The 16,949-nt window shown below is 31.7% G+C and overlaps 1 protein-coding gene across 1 annotated transcript in view; it reads right to left on the bottom strand.

Annotated features, from left to right (window-relative positions):
* DPY19L2 (dpy-19 like 2) overlaps positions 1-16,949 on the bottom strand; it is a gene marked incomplete at its 5' end in the record, with an annotated part of 61,825 nt that overhangs the window by 23,941 nt on the left and 20,935 nt on the right. The window contains 8 exons of the mRNA XM_081079317.1: positions 352-423; positions 2,035-2,136; positions 4,151-4,231; positions 8,236-8,295; positions 11,613-11,699; positions 12,512-12,589; positions 13,993-14,092; positions 16,056-16,147. Of these exons, the coding sequence (XP_080935443.1) occupies positions 352-423; positions 2,035-2,136; positions 4,151-4,231; positions 8,236-8,295; positions 11,613-11,699; positions 12,512-12,589; positions 13,993-14,092; positions 16,056-16,147 (672 nt within the window). The remainder of the gene's footprint in view (positions 1-351; positions 424-2,034; positions 2,137-4,150; positions 4,232-8,235; positions 8,296-11,612; positions 11,700-12,511; positions 12,590-13,992; positions 14,093-16,055; positions 16,148-16,949) is intronic.

Here is a 16,949-nt window from a genome sequence, read left to right as displayed (position 1 = left end):
TATGGAAGCAGAAAGAATTTAAGCTTTAGTGGCTGCAGGTGTGAGTGGGTGTGTGTGTGTGTGTGCACGCACACATGTGCACCTGTGTGTGTTTGCACCTGCTATACACTTAGTTCTTGCCACATAGTGGGCAACTAATACTTTTTTTGAAAAAAATAACTATATTTTCCAATGTGGCTTTCTTAAAAAAATCATGTAATACTAAAGAAAGATCTGAATAAACAAAATGTTTGAGGGAGGGGAAGAGTTCATTCTGAAAATAAGACAGCATTATGATGAGCTTTTAGCGTTAATCTATTGTAAGTCCTTATCTTGAACCCAAAAGCAAGTCATAAAAATTTTTAACAATACCTTTTTAAAGATAAAATAAGTAATCACCATAACAACTGGAAGCAGTAACGTCTTTGTATATCTTAAGGGAGTCTGAAATAAAACAAATTATTCAAAATTTATTTGAATGTATTAAATTGTACATTAATGAGTAAAAATCCATGTCAAATTGAGTGTCATAACAAAATTTCTTTAAAAATACCTTTGTCATTAACAGAATATATATCAACCTTCATGTTCTTATACAAGAATCAAAATTATAAAAATAGTTACAGAAATTTATCAAAATTTTTAATGATAAAACTATTAAACCAAAAATTAGCTATGTCTGTAATTTCCTCTTTTCTGGTTTTATCTTTCCTTTATTTGCATAATATTAAGTTGTATAACGTGTGTTTACTGATCACTGGACTGCAAAGTTCCATTATTTTCATTTGTAAAATTAGAACTAACAAGGAAGAAAGGTAGCCTAAGTACTTACTGCAAGTATGAATAAGTATTGAAATAATATTGGCAGCTAAATAATTTTCATGACCTATTATTGTGACAGGGAGTGATTTACCACCATGTAACTACATTATACATTTCCTGAAGGCAGGAACTGAGTTATTTTCCTCGCTGTAGTTCTATAACAAACTGCCTCACAAGTAATTAGTGGCTGATGACAGTTTTTGAATGAATGTACGATTGGTTGGATACATGAGAGACTAATGTATGACTAGTAGTATACATTTCTTGCAACAGCTTGCTAAAAACTTTTGTAATGTTTGGGGTATTAAATGAAATTAAACTGAATTTTTTAAAAACCTAAATAAGAATTTGGATTTATTTGTCCTGAATGGTCCCATAACTGACCGAGATTAAAAATAATTTAACTGTCATAACAGTAACTCACTATGGATCATTATATAGTATGTTAAGTACTCTCTCTGGATTATCTCATTTAACCATCATCAATAACTCTTTAAGATAGGGGCCATTGTTTACCGATTTTACACATAAGAAAACAGGTGAGGAAGGCCATATGGTTAGCAAACATTATAGTAAAAAAATTATAGGGTAAGAAAGTTGGGTGCCTCTCTTTTTTTGTTTGTTTTTTGTTTTGTAAGTTTAAAGTGCTTTATTATAAAAAATACAAGAAAATAAAAATATCACATGCTTATTATAGAAAGATGGAAATACAGAAAATTATGAAAAAAATTAAAATCTGTTATCCCACATTAAAAGCACAGCATTACCTTTCAGTTGCTTTGTTATGCAAACATATACATTTTTAAAATTAGTTTCAAGTGTACAAAACAATGTAATAGACATTTACAACTTACACAAAGTGACAACTCCCCTGTCCTAATCTACTACCCTTACGATTCCACTGACTCTATTCCCTATGCTGTACTCCACATCCTGTGACCATATATACATTAAATTAAAGTTGACATTCGTTGTTATTCAGCTTCAGCCTCAGGTGTACAGCGCAATGATGAGGTATCTACACCATCTCCGAAGTGGTCTCCATCGGATACCCTACAAAATCTTTACAACATTATTGATTATATTCCCCAAACTGTTTTCCATATCCCCGTGGCAATCTTCGTGGCAATCCCCATGGTTCTAAATGTGAATTTTGAGTTTCAGATTCAAAGGAAAACTTAAGAGCAAAAAACCCATCATACCTGTAGAGAAGGTAAAAAACAAAAAACATACCGCATTTTCCATGAAGTCAAATTCGGGCGCACAGGTGTAAATTAAGGTATCAAAATCTGTAAACCTTAAGATTCTGGCTGCTATAAGGTCACTCAGGCGAATCTGAAAGAAAATAGAGTAAAACAAATTAAAATTATACAAATAGTTTTAGTTAATAACAACTGATTTGATGTAATAGTAATAAAGTCCACAAGACAGATAAATCCAAGGTTCATAGATGCCCCTCAAAGGAAAAAAAATAGATAAATTATACATGCTATGTGCTGAATGAAAAGACAACATGAAAACAAAGAGAAATATCAAGAGCAATGAAAAGTTGAAAGAGGTCAGATAAAACAGAGGTGGTAATGTAAAGGGTGAGCTAAAATCAGTATTTGCTGGGCAGACACCACCATGCAGTTAATCATGAGTTTTATACTCAGATCATTTGGCAAGAAAAAAAATTCATGTTAAGCCCTCTTACCAGACATTGTAAATCATGAACAGATTTTCTACGCGTTGTCATTTTCAAAAAGCCTCATTCGGTGACTACAATTTTTGGTGCTCCTTGAATTTTTCAGACATGCATTCAAGCAATTAAATATGAGAGCTACTCTTCGTAAGAATTACGACTATACATACTACTTTGATATAGTTACTTGCTCTCCAGTGCCTTTAAAACAAACACTACCAAACAAACCCAATGTAGAACTTGTATTTTCTACTGATTATTACCTACTGTCGGTGAGACAATTATTTATCCATTGCATTTTCAGAAGGCCAGAAAAAGGAAAATATTTGGTATATAAAAACCTCAATTCAAAAAATTTTACATGGATAGAAATTATTTTATATCACGCTTATATAATTATCTGTGGTTTTATTTTAGTCATGGTTCTCATTATCTACCAATACCAAGGATAATTCAGAGTTTCCTTTATTTTTCTAATTCAGAGTTGGCCTAGTGACTAATAATAATTTAAAAACACTTTAGTTTCAAGTCTTTCTCATAGCTGTCACATAGAGAAAGTCACTTAAAAGTACCAAGGATGTGTGTATGTGTGTATGTGTGTGTTTAAAATTCATAAGAAATGGGTTACAATATAAAGCAAGGAAAGAAAGAAAATAATAGACCAACTTAATAGATAAATAGCTTAGGAGGCCTAAATAAAGTTGATCATAAAATATATACTCCCTAAAAAGGGAAAGAAAAAGAAAATGTATCAAACATACCAGAGAACAGCAACAAATAAACATAATAAACCACTATGCAAAGCTAGCAATAAATAGCAAATTAATCTTTTATATTTTAAAGTTTTATTTAATATGAACATGTATACAAGGTCAATTCTATTGGATAGTGATAGCACTTGAACTTTTAGAGAGGAAGTACTATAATCCCTTGTTAAAGCTAAAGTAATTTCAGCATTAGAGTCCCAAATGGATAGTACTAGATAAGGTAAATTTCAGTGTTATTGTACAATACACTCATATATGCTCACATCCACACAAAGTGCTAAAAACCAGAAGTAAATTCCTACATTGTTTTCTATTCCCTAATTTATTAAGTAGGTAATTATGTTTGAAAAAGACCATTATTTAAGGCATTAGCCTTATAACAAAAAGACCCCACACGCGAGGGACAAGTGGTCCATATATTTTCTAGAAAATAAAAAGATAGAGAACTTCTAACATTCTCTTTTTACAAGACAAATCTTTAATATCAAATCACACCTTAATTGTAGTCCATAATTATAAATAAATAAACCTATATTGAGATTTTAAGAGTTTTGTATTTCAAAGCTGAGTAGACTGTTCATATGTTAACATTTGCAATAAATAAGTAACATTATTTAAACAAAGGACTACTCGTGTTTTACTGAAATATAAACAAATACCTACTTAACATATTATTAATTGTTTCCTAGAAGGCTCAGTCAGTGTTCACTGGTACATTGCTTCTTCCTGAGTTGAAAAGGTCATTGAACTGCAAGACTGTAGTATTGACTCTGCCAATAACTAGGTTGGGGACCTTGAAGAAGGCACTTAACCTCAGAGGCAAAAATAGGTGGTTTCAAAGTTTTCATTCAGGTACATATTTATAGAAATTTTACAGTTTTAACTGGAAAGTACTTACATGGTCTGAAACGCCTAAGATTTTAGATGTCAGAAATTTCAAAATGATTGTTCCACAAAACCAACCACAACCTTGAATTAGCTAAAAAATAAATCAAATAAATAGAAGTCAGGTACTAAAAATTACCCAGTTAAAATATTCAATTGTATCACTAAATGGCATAGAAAAATTTTAATCACGTGAGGTGTGTTAGTCATGAGGTCTAAAAAAGGATGGTCCTACAGAAAATGGAACGCAGTTGACACGTGTGGCCCCCATAGTTTCAAATGGGAAGTTGGCTGTAATTCAGTTTTACCCTATAAGTAATGCATCATTTATTTCTCTCTGCTTGCTTTCAAAATTCTTTTTTGTTTAGTTTTCAGAAGCTTATGAGGTGTCTTGGCATGGATTTTGTTGGGTTTATCCTCCTTAGGATTCACTCAGTTTCTGGAGTCTGTAGATTTATGTCTTTTATCAAATTTAAGAAGTTTTCAGCCATTACTTCTTCAAATCCTCTTTCAGTCCCACTCTCTTTTTCTTCTCCTTGTGGAACTTCAATGGTACAAATATTAGATCTTTTGTTATTGTCCCACAGGTCCCTGAGCCACTATGATTTGTTTTCCCGATCTATTTTTCCTCTGTTATTTAAACTGGATAATTTCTATAGTTCTATCTTCCTATAGCACTGTACTGGAATTGGAGGTATAGTTATGAAATTATTTCATACATACAGATTTCATACATATAGATACATACACACGAGAACACATACAGATGCATACAATGAAAAGGTCCTGAAGAAAGGACAGACTGGTAGCATGAGAACACTCAGCACTCAGATCTTGGTTTCTAAATACCATTCTACATTAAAAGAAACTAGGGATCCTGCGGGAAAAGGTTGATTCCAGAGCTGGGGCAAGGAAAATAAAAAATGAGTCTGCAGCATCTTGTTGGGCCATAATGTAGGGAAGTGCATAAATAATTATGAAGACAGATCAAATGGGAAAAAAATCTAGCTTGAAAAGATTCACTATAGCCAAGTCTAAAACTGATATTTATGTATGATGTGACCTCTCCCATATATATAACAACTTATTCCAGCATCATTCATTGAAAAGTGACCTGCAAGATAATCTTGCTATGATTACTTTGACTCTAAACATCAACTATAGAGAACTGACATTAGAGTCTTCCTAGGCATAAACATATTTTTCCATTTATTTTGATATTATTTACATCTTAACAATTTAAAAATAATTTTCCCAAGCAAATATTGTATGTATTTTTTAGATTTATTTAGATACTATGTATTTTTTCTTCCTAATATACATGGCTAATTTTTAAATATATGTTTTCTGTTTGCTGCCAGAGAATAGAAATATAACTGACTTTTGAATATTAATCTTATATCTAGTGTATTATTGAATTCTTATAATTTCTATTAATTTGCCTGAAAATTATTTTGTTTTCTATGTAAATAATGTATTCTAGTGAATTTTGATTCTTCCTTTCCATTCATTTCCTTCCTAATTTCTGTTATTTACTTTCTTGCTTTATTGTGATAGCTTGGACCTTTAATAAAATGTAAAAAAATAACATTTATCTTGATGTTTATTTTAAATGGAACACTTCAAATACCTGACCTGGTAAGACCAATGAATGCTGAAGAATTTTATTGGGTTAAGAAAACTCCCTGCTATTTCTATTGTACTGAGAGTTTTTGTCAGAACTGGGAGATGAGTTTAATCAAATTCATTTTCTGCATCTAATGTGATTATCATAAAGTATTTTTCTCCTTTAATCTGTTAGTGTGATAATGTATATTAATGGATTTTCCAGAAACATCTTTGCATTCCTGGAATGGATCCAATTTGGTGTGTGTGTGTGTGTGTGTGTGTGTGTGTGTGTGTGTGGTGGCTATTCTTGAGTTTCTCTTTTTTTCTTTTACATTTTTATATCCATAAAGTGTTTTTAATCTAGGTAGAATTTTAAATCTATGTTTGTGAGTAAGAATAGCCTTCCTCACACTATCCTTGCCTGATGTTAGTATTGAGCTTTAGGTTACCAATGAGGTTCTGTTTCCCTTCTAGTAAGGATTCTCATCTCTCATGACACACACAGTTCCCTTTGGTGTGTCTGAGTAAATTTCAGCATTAGCTCAGTTCATTAATTACCTTGCAATTAAAATTCCAAATCTCTCATTAAATATTGAATTTACTCCTATTGAAGAAAACTATAAAGTAAATTTCATTTAGGTTAAAAGCACCTTGTTCAAGTTTTATGTTGTATATATCTTTGCTAAAGATACATAGAAGCTAAAAATAGAGATGATTTAATACCTAGGAAGACAAAAAGAGAAAAAAAGAGAAAAAGAATCTTTCTTCCAACTTACCACATGCTGGTCAAGAATATTAAAAATAGACTTTGATCAATCATAAGTGACAATTTTTATATATTGTTTTACAGCCATTCAATATAAAAAAGCACTTCCTTGTTTTCAAATTTTCCAATTATGACAGAGTAAGATATGCAATATAATCTTTATCCCACTACCATGAAAAAATTACTTGGAGAAATAAAAGGTGTTTTGTGTTGTTGTTTTTTTGTAAGAAAAAAACACATTAGTTCACAAAAAGCATTGCTTTTCCTTTTTGACTGTCTTGTGTGAAAAAAAAAAAGGCAGCTATAAAAAGCCAGAATATCTTTTGTGTTTTTTGTTTAGATGACTACCATGATTTGTCACTTCTTTTTGCAAGAGACTGACTATATCAATTATATCAGTTTCAAAATATAAATATAAGCTGAACAGTCATTGTATCTCAACTTTTCTCTCCTTAGAATTTTGTTTCTTTGAAATTGAGTTGAAAACTTAGGTTAACTCTTATTTTTTCCAGTCTAAAACTGAAAATAGTTAACACAGTAAATTTTCCTTTGAGCACAATGTTGGCAGAATTTTCTTAAATGTCCATGGACTCTGTTCTATTTGTTGTCATTTTTCAATAGTTTGTAATTGAAATTTTGACTTTCTTTTGAGTTCAGTTATTAAAGAAAAATCTTTGACTTTCCATTGATTTCTTGGTTTAATCTTTAAGAAAACAACCATTGTCATTTGTTCTGAAGTAAAATACACGTGTGTGTGTATATATATATATGTATGTATATATACATATATACACATTAGATGTGTATATACATATATATGTGCATATATATATATGTACATACACACACATACATGAAGGGTGATGTCATCCAATAACTTAATGTACAAATATTTCTACATTTTCACCATAAGGAATGGGAGAATACTTCAAGCAATGAGAAACTGGCAATTAATTCCTTTTTTCTCTCGCATTCTGAGTAGAAACCTATTTACCAAAATTTATCCTGTTTTACCCTATCAATGTATAAGATGTAATCACATAGTTATTCAGTATGGCATGTTTTATTTTTTAATAGAATTATATCAAAGACTCAGAGAAAAAGAAGGAATGTCATCTGCTGATAGTATGATAATTAGCAATTGCAGTACCTACCTAATAATATACTTATTTTACTTAGAAACAAAACACACAAACATAGAGGTAACATGGGCCATCCGTTTGTATATTTGGGAAGAACTCAAACAAAGATTAGGTAGTGTCTAAGCTGAAACAAGAAGAGGCTGGGAGATTATAGGGAAAATGTTAGAAGGACAAAAATACTAGAGCCTAAAGTTGGAAGCAGAAGGAAAGGTAGATATTGGACAGATATAGAGAAAAGAAAAAAGGAAAGTGGGGACAGAATTACAAACTCAGTTATTTTGAAGAGAAGGTTAGTAAACCTAAAGAGAGAAACTCTAGGCAAATAGAAAGAAATTTTAAAAGCAAGGTAGTAGGGGTACAGCAGAATTAAAAGTAAAGAAAGGACTGAGGGTGGTACTGAAATAGATGACTGAATTTCTTAAAAAATGACTTGTAGATGTTACTAAAGACTATTTCCCACCTAAGCAAGTAGCTATTTATAAAATCTATTAACTCTAAATCATCCTATTTTGAAGCATATCATCTTACTCAGTTTATAGAAATAAAGTCTGAAGAAATTGCACTAAAAATGTTGAATCTTACCCAAAAGTTGAGTTCAGAAACTCCCAATCTTTGAATTTTATTTCTCTTTAGAATTATCACCTAAAATGCATATGACACAAAATAAAACAAATACAATTAATATTTATATGTTATATGAATTTTATGTTTCAAAAATTACACAGCCACCCCGTTCTATCTTGGCTATCACCAGCCATTTTCCTTCTCAATTGTTAATTTTTCAAATTTTGAACATAGCAAAATTTCCTTGGGGTGAGAGTTAAATGCTTTGTATGCTAAAAAGTTGCCTCTAGAATCAAGTTAACTCTTCACTGAATTACATGGGATGATTTTTATGCAGGGCAACTCCTCTGAGGAGGTACATGGTGTGTGGGTAGTGTATCCATATAAGTGTATATGTAAGTAACCCAGCCAAATCAGTGGTCTAAATTAACATGAAAATCCTTCTTCTCTAAACTCCCAAATAAAATATTTTAAAATGTTTTTTAAAGGCCTAACTGAACTTTAAGAAATAAAAGGAACGTTGCAGATGCCAGAGAAAAGAAGGTGATTTAAAAAAAAAAAAAACTAAAGTATTAACTAGGAGGGAAACTATGGCAGTCTTTAAGGACTGTAGAAAGAGGTTACAACTACTATGTGTTAGTATGAAATGGAGGGCAACAGAAGAGGGCTTGGAATTATGAAAGGTAAGAAATTGGAATTGAGTCTCATGCATAAAACCAAGGTCCTCAAAAACCATACCCTCAGTGCTATCAACAGAATGTTTATGTCCCCCACCAAATTCATGTGTTGAAACGTTAATCTGCAATGTGACATACTGGAGGTGAAAAGTTTAGGAGGTAGTTAGATCCCGAATGAATAGGATTACTGCCCTTATAAGGAGAGACTTGAGAGAGTCAATTGCTGTCTCCACCATGTGAGGATACAACAAAAGCATCCATCTGGAAATCTACTAAGAAGAGAGCCTTCACCAAGAATCAAATAGGCTGGCACCTAGATGTTGGACTTATAAGCTTCTAGAAATTTGAGAACTAAGCCAACCAGTCTATGATAATTTTGTTATAGCAGCACCTCTAGCTACCATTTTCAGTGCCCTTCATTTGTGTAGAGCCTTACTGACATCTAATATTATATTCCTTCCATCTGAAGGACTGCCTTTAACATTTCTTTTAGTGCAAATCTGGTCATGAAGTATTTATTTTGCCTTCATTTTTGAAACATATGTTTGCTAGGTACAAATTATAGATTGACATTTCTTTTAGTGCAAATCTGGTCATGAAGTATTTATTTTGCCTTCATTTTTGAAACATATGTTTGCTAGGTACAAATTATAGATTGACAGTACTTTTTAAAAAAGGATTTTTAAAGATGTTGTTTAACTGCCTTGTTGCTTGCACTTTTTTCTTATGAAAAATATCTACTGATAGCCTTACCCTTTGTTCTTCTATATTTAACATGTCTTATTTCTTTGGCTGTTCTTAAGATCATCTCTTTATCACTGATTTCGAGCAATCTGGTTATAATGTGCCTTACTATACCTGTCTTAATTTGAGATTCATTGAAATTCTTCATTTCGGAGTTAATAATTTTTATCAAATTAAAAAAAAAATTCTGGCCATTATTTTTTCAAATATTTTTCTACCCCCTCCCAGCTCCCTTCATTTAGATATGTACTTTACTTTTCCTCTATGAATTATAAATGAGGGACTGGAATATCACCATTTTGCCTCCCTATTGAATTAATGGATCTGGCACTAAGAATTGATGGCTGCTATCATAAAAAGAGAAGCACCAGACATTATGTTCCATATGATGAAAGAACAATACTATAATAAAGGGATCAAACCTAAACCTGTCCAGGTTTTAGATCCAATTATTAATATATTATAAATGAAGAAGAAAAAAGATTTAAAACTACACCATGAGGATTCAAAGAGCAAAATCTGAACCATATAACCCTCTATCTACATATTTGATTACCTAGACTCTTCAACAAATATATTTCCAAGGAATGAAAATAGGCAGATATGTAAGAAACCTATAGCTGAAAATAGAAAGGTAAGTAATTAAACTATAAAGGAAAGCTAGGAGTGATTACCATAGTCAAGATGGTCATCGCTGTTTTGGAGCAGTGCAAGGGGTTATAATTAGGGCAGGCTGGTTGGGAAAGTTCTGATTTTGACTTGATAGTAGTTTAAATATATTTGTCAAATAACAGTCCCTTAATCAGTACTTATCAGTACTAGTCAGTACTGTCAGTACATAAAATATTTTTATGCAGGTTTCTATATCTGTTTATATTTCAAAACACAAACAGTTTTCTTAAAAAGAGGTGGATGAGCACACTATTCCAAGTTCTCTACCTTATCATACTGAAAAAGTTTGAAAAAATATTGGAAAGAAAAAACCCCATGTCATGGGGAAGAGAGTGATTACTTATTATAAGTAATAAGTGATTACTTATTGTGAGGCAGAAAAACAAAAGGTGTGGGGAGCAAAAATGTTAAAACACAAGGGCAATCCCAAAAGATTCAATCAATGCACCACACATTGAAAAAGTGCTATATTTTGGTATTACTGTGGTTGGTGTCATTTCTAATCATTGTGGAAAGAGAATACCCCAGGAACATTCCATTATAGGTTTTGGCTTATGAATAGCGTGTGACTACAAAGCAATAAAACTGATTTACTGAACCACCGTTCCAACTATATATACAAATGAGTATTATTCATTGAAAATAAGTCACATGAGGAGACTATACACTTATTCCAATTATGTTGCCATTGCTTAGAACAGTTTAGAACTCCTTTTCCTAAATTACTTTTAAAGATAATTTAGTTATGGGTACAAGTAGATCTTATTACTTTAATATCACGCCATATTTTGATCAAGATCTATATTACCCAGCCCAATCTCCTGCCTTACTCACAAGCTTTGGTCGTTTCCAAAAATCAAATCCACCCTTGGGAGATAAAGATTTGCCTCCATTGAGGATATTGAAAAGAATGTGCCAGTTTGTAAAGGCAATTCAGAGGCATTCCAAAATGTTTTTGAGCAGGGGCAGTATCACTGCAATAAGCATTTAGCCTGCTGAAGTGACTTAGAAAGAAATAATTAATTTTTATCATAAATTATGGCATATTTTAAAAGTAAGTCTTCCTACCTTATGACTGTTTTTTTAAAAATATTTATTTGGGCATTGCCTTAAAAAGGTAAACTTTATACCATGTTGTTTTTCAAGGATGAGATAGAGAATAGGTGTTATTTGGGAAAAACTTATTCATGTGAGTAATAATTAGAAAAAGGCCCTATTTATTGTCCTAAACTTGTATCAGGTGGGTTAAACCTACTATTTGACAGGTTTAAAAAAATCTTCATAAGCTTAAGAAACACTTACCCATATCATTAACAAAGATGAAGAATAATAAGAAGATAAATACATTGGGTTTCCAAACATCAGCACAAAACAAAGGAGAACTGAAATCTGAAAATTGAAGAAAAGAAACAGGCGTTTTATCCTTATTGGATTATATCAGAATGCATATTTTGTCTACAGGCATATAATGATTTCTAATACAAACTTTATTTGCATAAATAAGATTAATAAGTAGATCTTGGACAAATGATAATAGTATTTCAACACATTGATAGTTTCTAAATATTTTCAACACCATGAATTTTGTATAGCATAATTTAATTTTTTCTCTCTATCTACTACTTGGGCCAAAGAAAATGGAAAAAAAAAAAACGAAAAAGCACTGTTTCTATTAATTCATTAATGGAATGATATAATAAGAAATACTTAGTTATAAGTATTAATTTTTTAATCTTATTTTTGTTGGACTACTTGAGCATTTCTATCACTAATGATGCTTTATTTTATGTACTCATCAGAAGATATTTATTTTTATGTTCTTAAAGAAGTATTTGGAAACTAAGACAAAAACAAAAATGCAAAAATATAAAATTTACAGTGCCACATTCATGTACAGTGTTAGAAATTTCAGGTCTCAGGGAGAACAGGCAGTTTCAAAAATAGTGACAATAATAACAAATAAAACATAAAAATAAAACAAGTTTCAGAGAGTGAAAAACATCTATACTGTAGTTGAAAGTATAATGTTACAATATGGTATCTATAATGTACATTTCATGTTTACCTTCTGAATATTATCAAAATCATATATATTAAATACTTCCTGAGAGAAGTTACCCCGTAAAACAGAATCACTTGTTTTATAAACCCTGAGATCTTATTTTAATATTTGACTTATTTGTAAATATGAAAAATGTTACCATGTTCATATAAATGATCTTCTGAAATTTGTTTGGCTCAATGTACCCCACAACATACATAGGAAATAATGCGGCTATCTAAAATAAAAATATTAAAAATGCAAAAGTGAAAAAAAATGTAGACAACAAACACTTCACTATTCATCAACAAAGTAAATATATGGGGAGAGTAATGTTTCTAATAATGATAGCTAACGTTATTTCAGCCAATCTTCTCACTGACAATTAGAACAGCTAGGGAAAACATCTGTATGAAAGCCACGGATTACTAAAAAAGTATTAGGTAGCTAAGACCAGAGGAAAGATGGAAATCTGCAGTGATGAGCATGACATTTTGGGCCACTTTTCTCCCAAAGGAATCTGCCAATTCCAATAGTAGCAGATGCCTGCCCGTTGAGTGGCAGTTGAGAGATTTCCACAGATTCAGCAGTGAGGTCACACCAAGAGCAAGATTCCTGCTAAATCCTCAGGCTTCAGTTTGGGGCTTCAAAGGGGTATATACTATAATTAGAACCAGAAATCAAATAGCCTTCATTCAGAAAGACTAAAGCCTACCTTTGAATTATCTCATTCTCTGATTGCATGAGAGTGATTCAAGATTGTTAGTACCTTTACTTGTCTGCTGGAAGCAAATCTAATCTTCACTGGAAGATGTTAATACCAGCCTAGTCTCAAATTAACTATACAATAGTTCATTTACAATGTCCAACACCACATCAAAACTAACTAGATATAGGCAGAGATAAGACATGAGCACAAACACAAAACAAACAGATCCATAAAGAATCTAGTTCAGAGGTCAGCAAACTTTTTATGTAAAAAGCCAAACAGTAATTATGTTACATTTGGGGGGGTCATATATAGTCTCTATTGTATATGGTAAGTCCTCACTTAACATCATTGATAGGTTCTGCAACTTTAAGTGACACATAGTGAAAACAATTTTACCTTACCATAGGCTAATTGATAGAGGTACGGGAGTCAAATATATGGTAATGGAAGGAGAACTGACTGGGTGGTAAGCACACAACACAAGAAATAGACTACATATTAGAATTGTACACCTGAAACTTATATAATTTTACTGACCAATGTCACCCCAATAATTTTAATTAAAAATTTTTAAAAATTAGTTCTTAGTATATTTTGCATACCAGACCTTTATCAGGTATGGGTTTCGCAAAGATTTTCTCACAGTCTCTGACTTCTCTTTTAGTTTTCTTAATAGTGTCTTTTCAGAGCTGAGGTTTTTAATTTTAAGGAAGTCTAATTTATCAACTTTTTTCTTTAAGGGATCATGCTTTTGATGTTGTATCTAAAAACTCATCCTCAAACAAGTTCACCTAGATTTTCTCCTGTGTTAGCTTTATAATTATTCCATATTTTGAAAATCTATTAGGACACAATATAATCACATTTTAAAACTTGTACAGAAACAACCAAATACATCTTGCATTCTACTTAGTTTAAAATCACCTTACCTGTGTAAAAAGTATAAACTGAGCAAATTGCCAGGGAAGCATGAAAGCAACATTGGAAAGACAGAGTGCAACAAAATGCTTTCTACTACTGTTCGAGGTCCTTAAGGGAGAGAAGTGACACTGATAAGTGTTACCATAAAAGCAGCCTATCACTAAACAGAAAGACTAATTGCAAAATTACCAAATCTAATGATTCTTTTATAAAATTTTATTTTCCAATAACTAAGCATGATATTTGTTACTCCAACAAGAAGGTCAGAAAATAGAACGTGAACTGATCTGCACACCTCAAGGTGTTTACCCTTTGGAGCAGCAACAGCTTTTACAAACCACCACTTTCATGCTTTAAAAAGCAATGAGGAAAAATGTAAGTGCTGGTGAAGCAATAAGTTAATAACTATAAGAAAGTTTTAAAGAAAAACATTTAAAATGACTTGAAAAGAATAATTATGGAATACAAACTACTACATATAAAATTTAAAATGCCCATTCTGCAATTATGAGATACATCAGCAACTAACACCTTTTACCACAGAAGACTTTAGTATCTTAGAATATGAAAAAAGAAATGCAAACATTTTGTGTAAATAATAAAACTGTAACTGTTCTTTCTGTAAAGGCTGTATTGGATTTTGATAAATCCTTATACTACGGTAAATAAATTTTCAAAAGCAAGATTTTAAATGTTCATATTGTTTATCAACATTATCACAAAACTTTATTAAGTATTCAGTTATATTTATCAAACACAAATTACTTTTGGCAAAGGTACAGAATATACAGAGCACATGCACTCAAGGGTATAATCCTAAACGTACCAATGAACACATTTCATTCCATGAAACCCCTGAATGGTCAGGCTAATTTAACCACTTCAAAATATATTAAAAAAAAAATTAAAATGGCAAATAAACCATCTTTCTAGAAGTTTGAGTGGGAATGAGTGGGGATAAATGGTCAGCTTCCTCCACCGTATTTGACAGAAGTAATGTGCAGAGCAAAGATACAGAAATCTGGATGGAGAGCAGATTCCCAAATCCAAATCCAAAAATAAACTTGTCACATAGGTAATAAATCAAGAGTTAGTCTGTACCTTTCTTGAAGTTGACAGCCACCCCAGTATTCCACTATTCACCTTTAAGCTCACATAAGAGCCTTAGATATCTGCATGGTGGTATGCTACGTGCTCTGTGGTTACAGAGATAAATATGGCATCTCCCTGTTTTAGTGGTATTTTAATACATTGAATGTCTATGTAGACATTTGTTTATGTGTGCATGATTAACAAATTTACAGTTTTAGGAAAGAAGATATGTACACAAGTGGTTTTAATACAGGCAGAATCTGATAGGCACTAGTTAGTGAAGCGTGAGGTTCCCTGGGAGGAGACAGTGATCAGCATTTCAGTCAGGGAGAGAGCGTACAAACATTTATGAAAATTACTTCTATGATAAAATTATAGTATTCTGCTATTTATGTCTTTGTTGTTGCTGTTTCACAGACCTCTTCAATTTCTGAAAGACTTATAAAATTAATTCCAACAGCCGAAAAAAAAAAAAATGTCCAAGAAAAGCAGTTAAGGTGAAACTGGTCAAACTGCTAGAAACTTCAGTAATCCAGAAAATTTCATAAATATATGAATATATATACTCCTAACCTAGCATTTCCCAAATTCATTTGTGCATAGGAAATTTTTCTCATAGAATACACATTAATGCTCTATGAAAACCACATGAGTCAGAGTAAACAATGAGTCAGAGTACAAAGATTTTGAGGGGGAAAAAAGTAATAGTTACTTAAAAACCTTTGAATCTTTGTTATATATAAACACATATTCTGATTTATTAAAACAATGTAATTATCTAAAACATGTAGTTTAGACTCTTAAGTGGAAGAAAAATTTTACATAGTATTTTAATTAGTTTCTTAACTGGATATTCAATTAATTTTAAAACTAACTAAAAATAGCACCTAAATTAGGAAATCATAACTTAATAGGTTGAAGTACAGTGTCAAAAACTTAACTTTTACCTAATTTGATTTGTTTCATAAATAAAAATTACCTGAGAATCATAGTTAAAACGAACATCTGAAGTACAAGAAATGGATATGAAAAACTTTCCCGGAGAGGTGGTGTCCACATCACACGGGTAGCCTGAAATCAATAAAACGCTTACTTCACTCTATGATCCACTGCAGTAAACATTACTAATTTAAAAATCATTACCGGGCTGGTTTTAATAATTTTAGCACTAGGCTCGTTCACTTGTGAATGTCGGAATAGTTTCTCAGATTCTGTAGCTCTCTTCATGGCCACCTAGACATCAGGTAGAGAGCACCATTAACTAACAGGTGCAGAAACAAGTGAAAGATATCAGGCCACGCATGAAGAAATACGAAGGACAAACAGGACGGTAGCTGTAGGAGTGGTGAGGATTCTGGGACTCAAAAACTAGGTCCACATTCCAGCTCTGCAGTGATGACCTTGGTATCCCACAGCTTTGAGACATACATGTGCCCCAGAAAATTCTCTAAACAAATGTCACCTAGGGTATTCACAAACACCGAGAGAGGTTACACAAGTTTAAAGAGTACAGACATATTTTTGAAAGAGTTAACTATAAATTTCTAAAAACAATTAGAAGTATTTGGGAATCACTAATGTGATGCGTATAATGAAAGTATTAATTAAATTGTTGTATAGCCTTTAAAACTATTTCTATGGGTGAAATATGGGTGAGAATATTACAAAAGTTTTATATCAAGAATTCTAAAATTCTAGACAGAATCCAAGCTCTTATAACCTTGTAAGCGTCTTAAAAGTTATTGCTGCTCTTCCAAGAAACCAAACTTATACACCTTGTAAGATGAATTATGGTATATATGAGAAGGTCAACTCATAACGCCAGTCTTCTGTCATACTCAAAGCAAAGGTCTTGTCTTTACATTAACACATT

This window comes from Rhinolophus hipposideros (assembly GCF_964194185.1).
Source record: "Rhinolophus hipposideros genome assembly, chromosome: 18".
Lineage (NCBI taxonomy): Eukaryota > Metazoa > Chordata > Mammalia > Chiroptera > Rhinolophidae > Rhinolophus > Rhinolophus hipposideros.
This window is presented reverse-complemented; position numbering and strand designations above follow the sequence as displayed.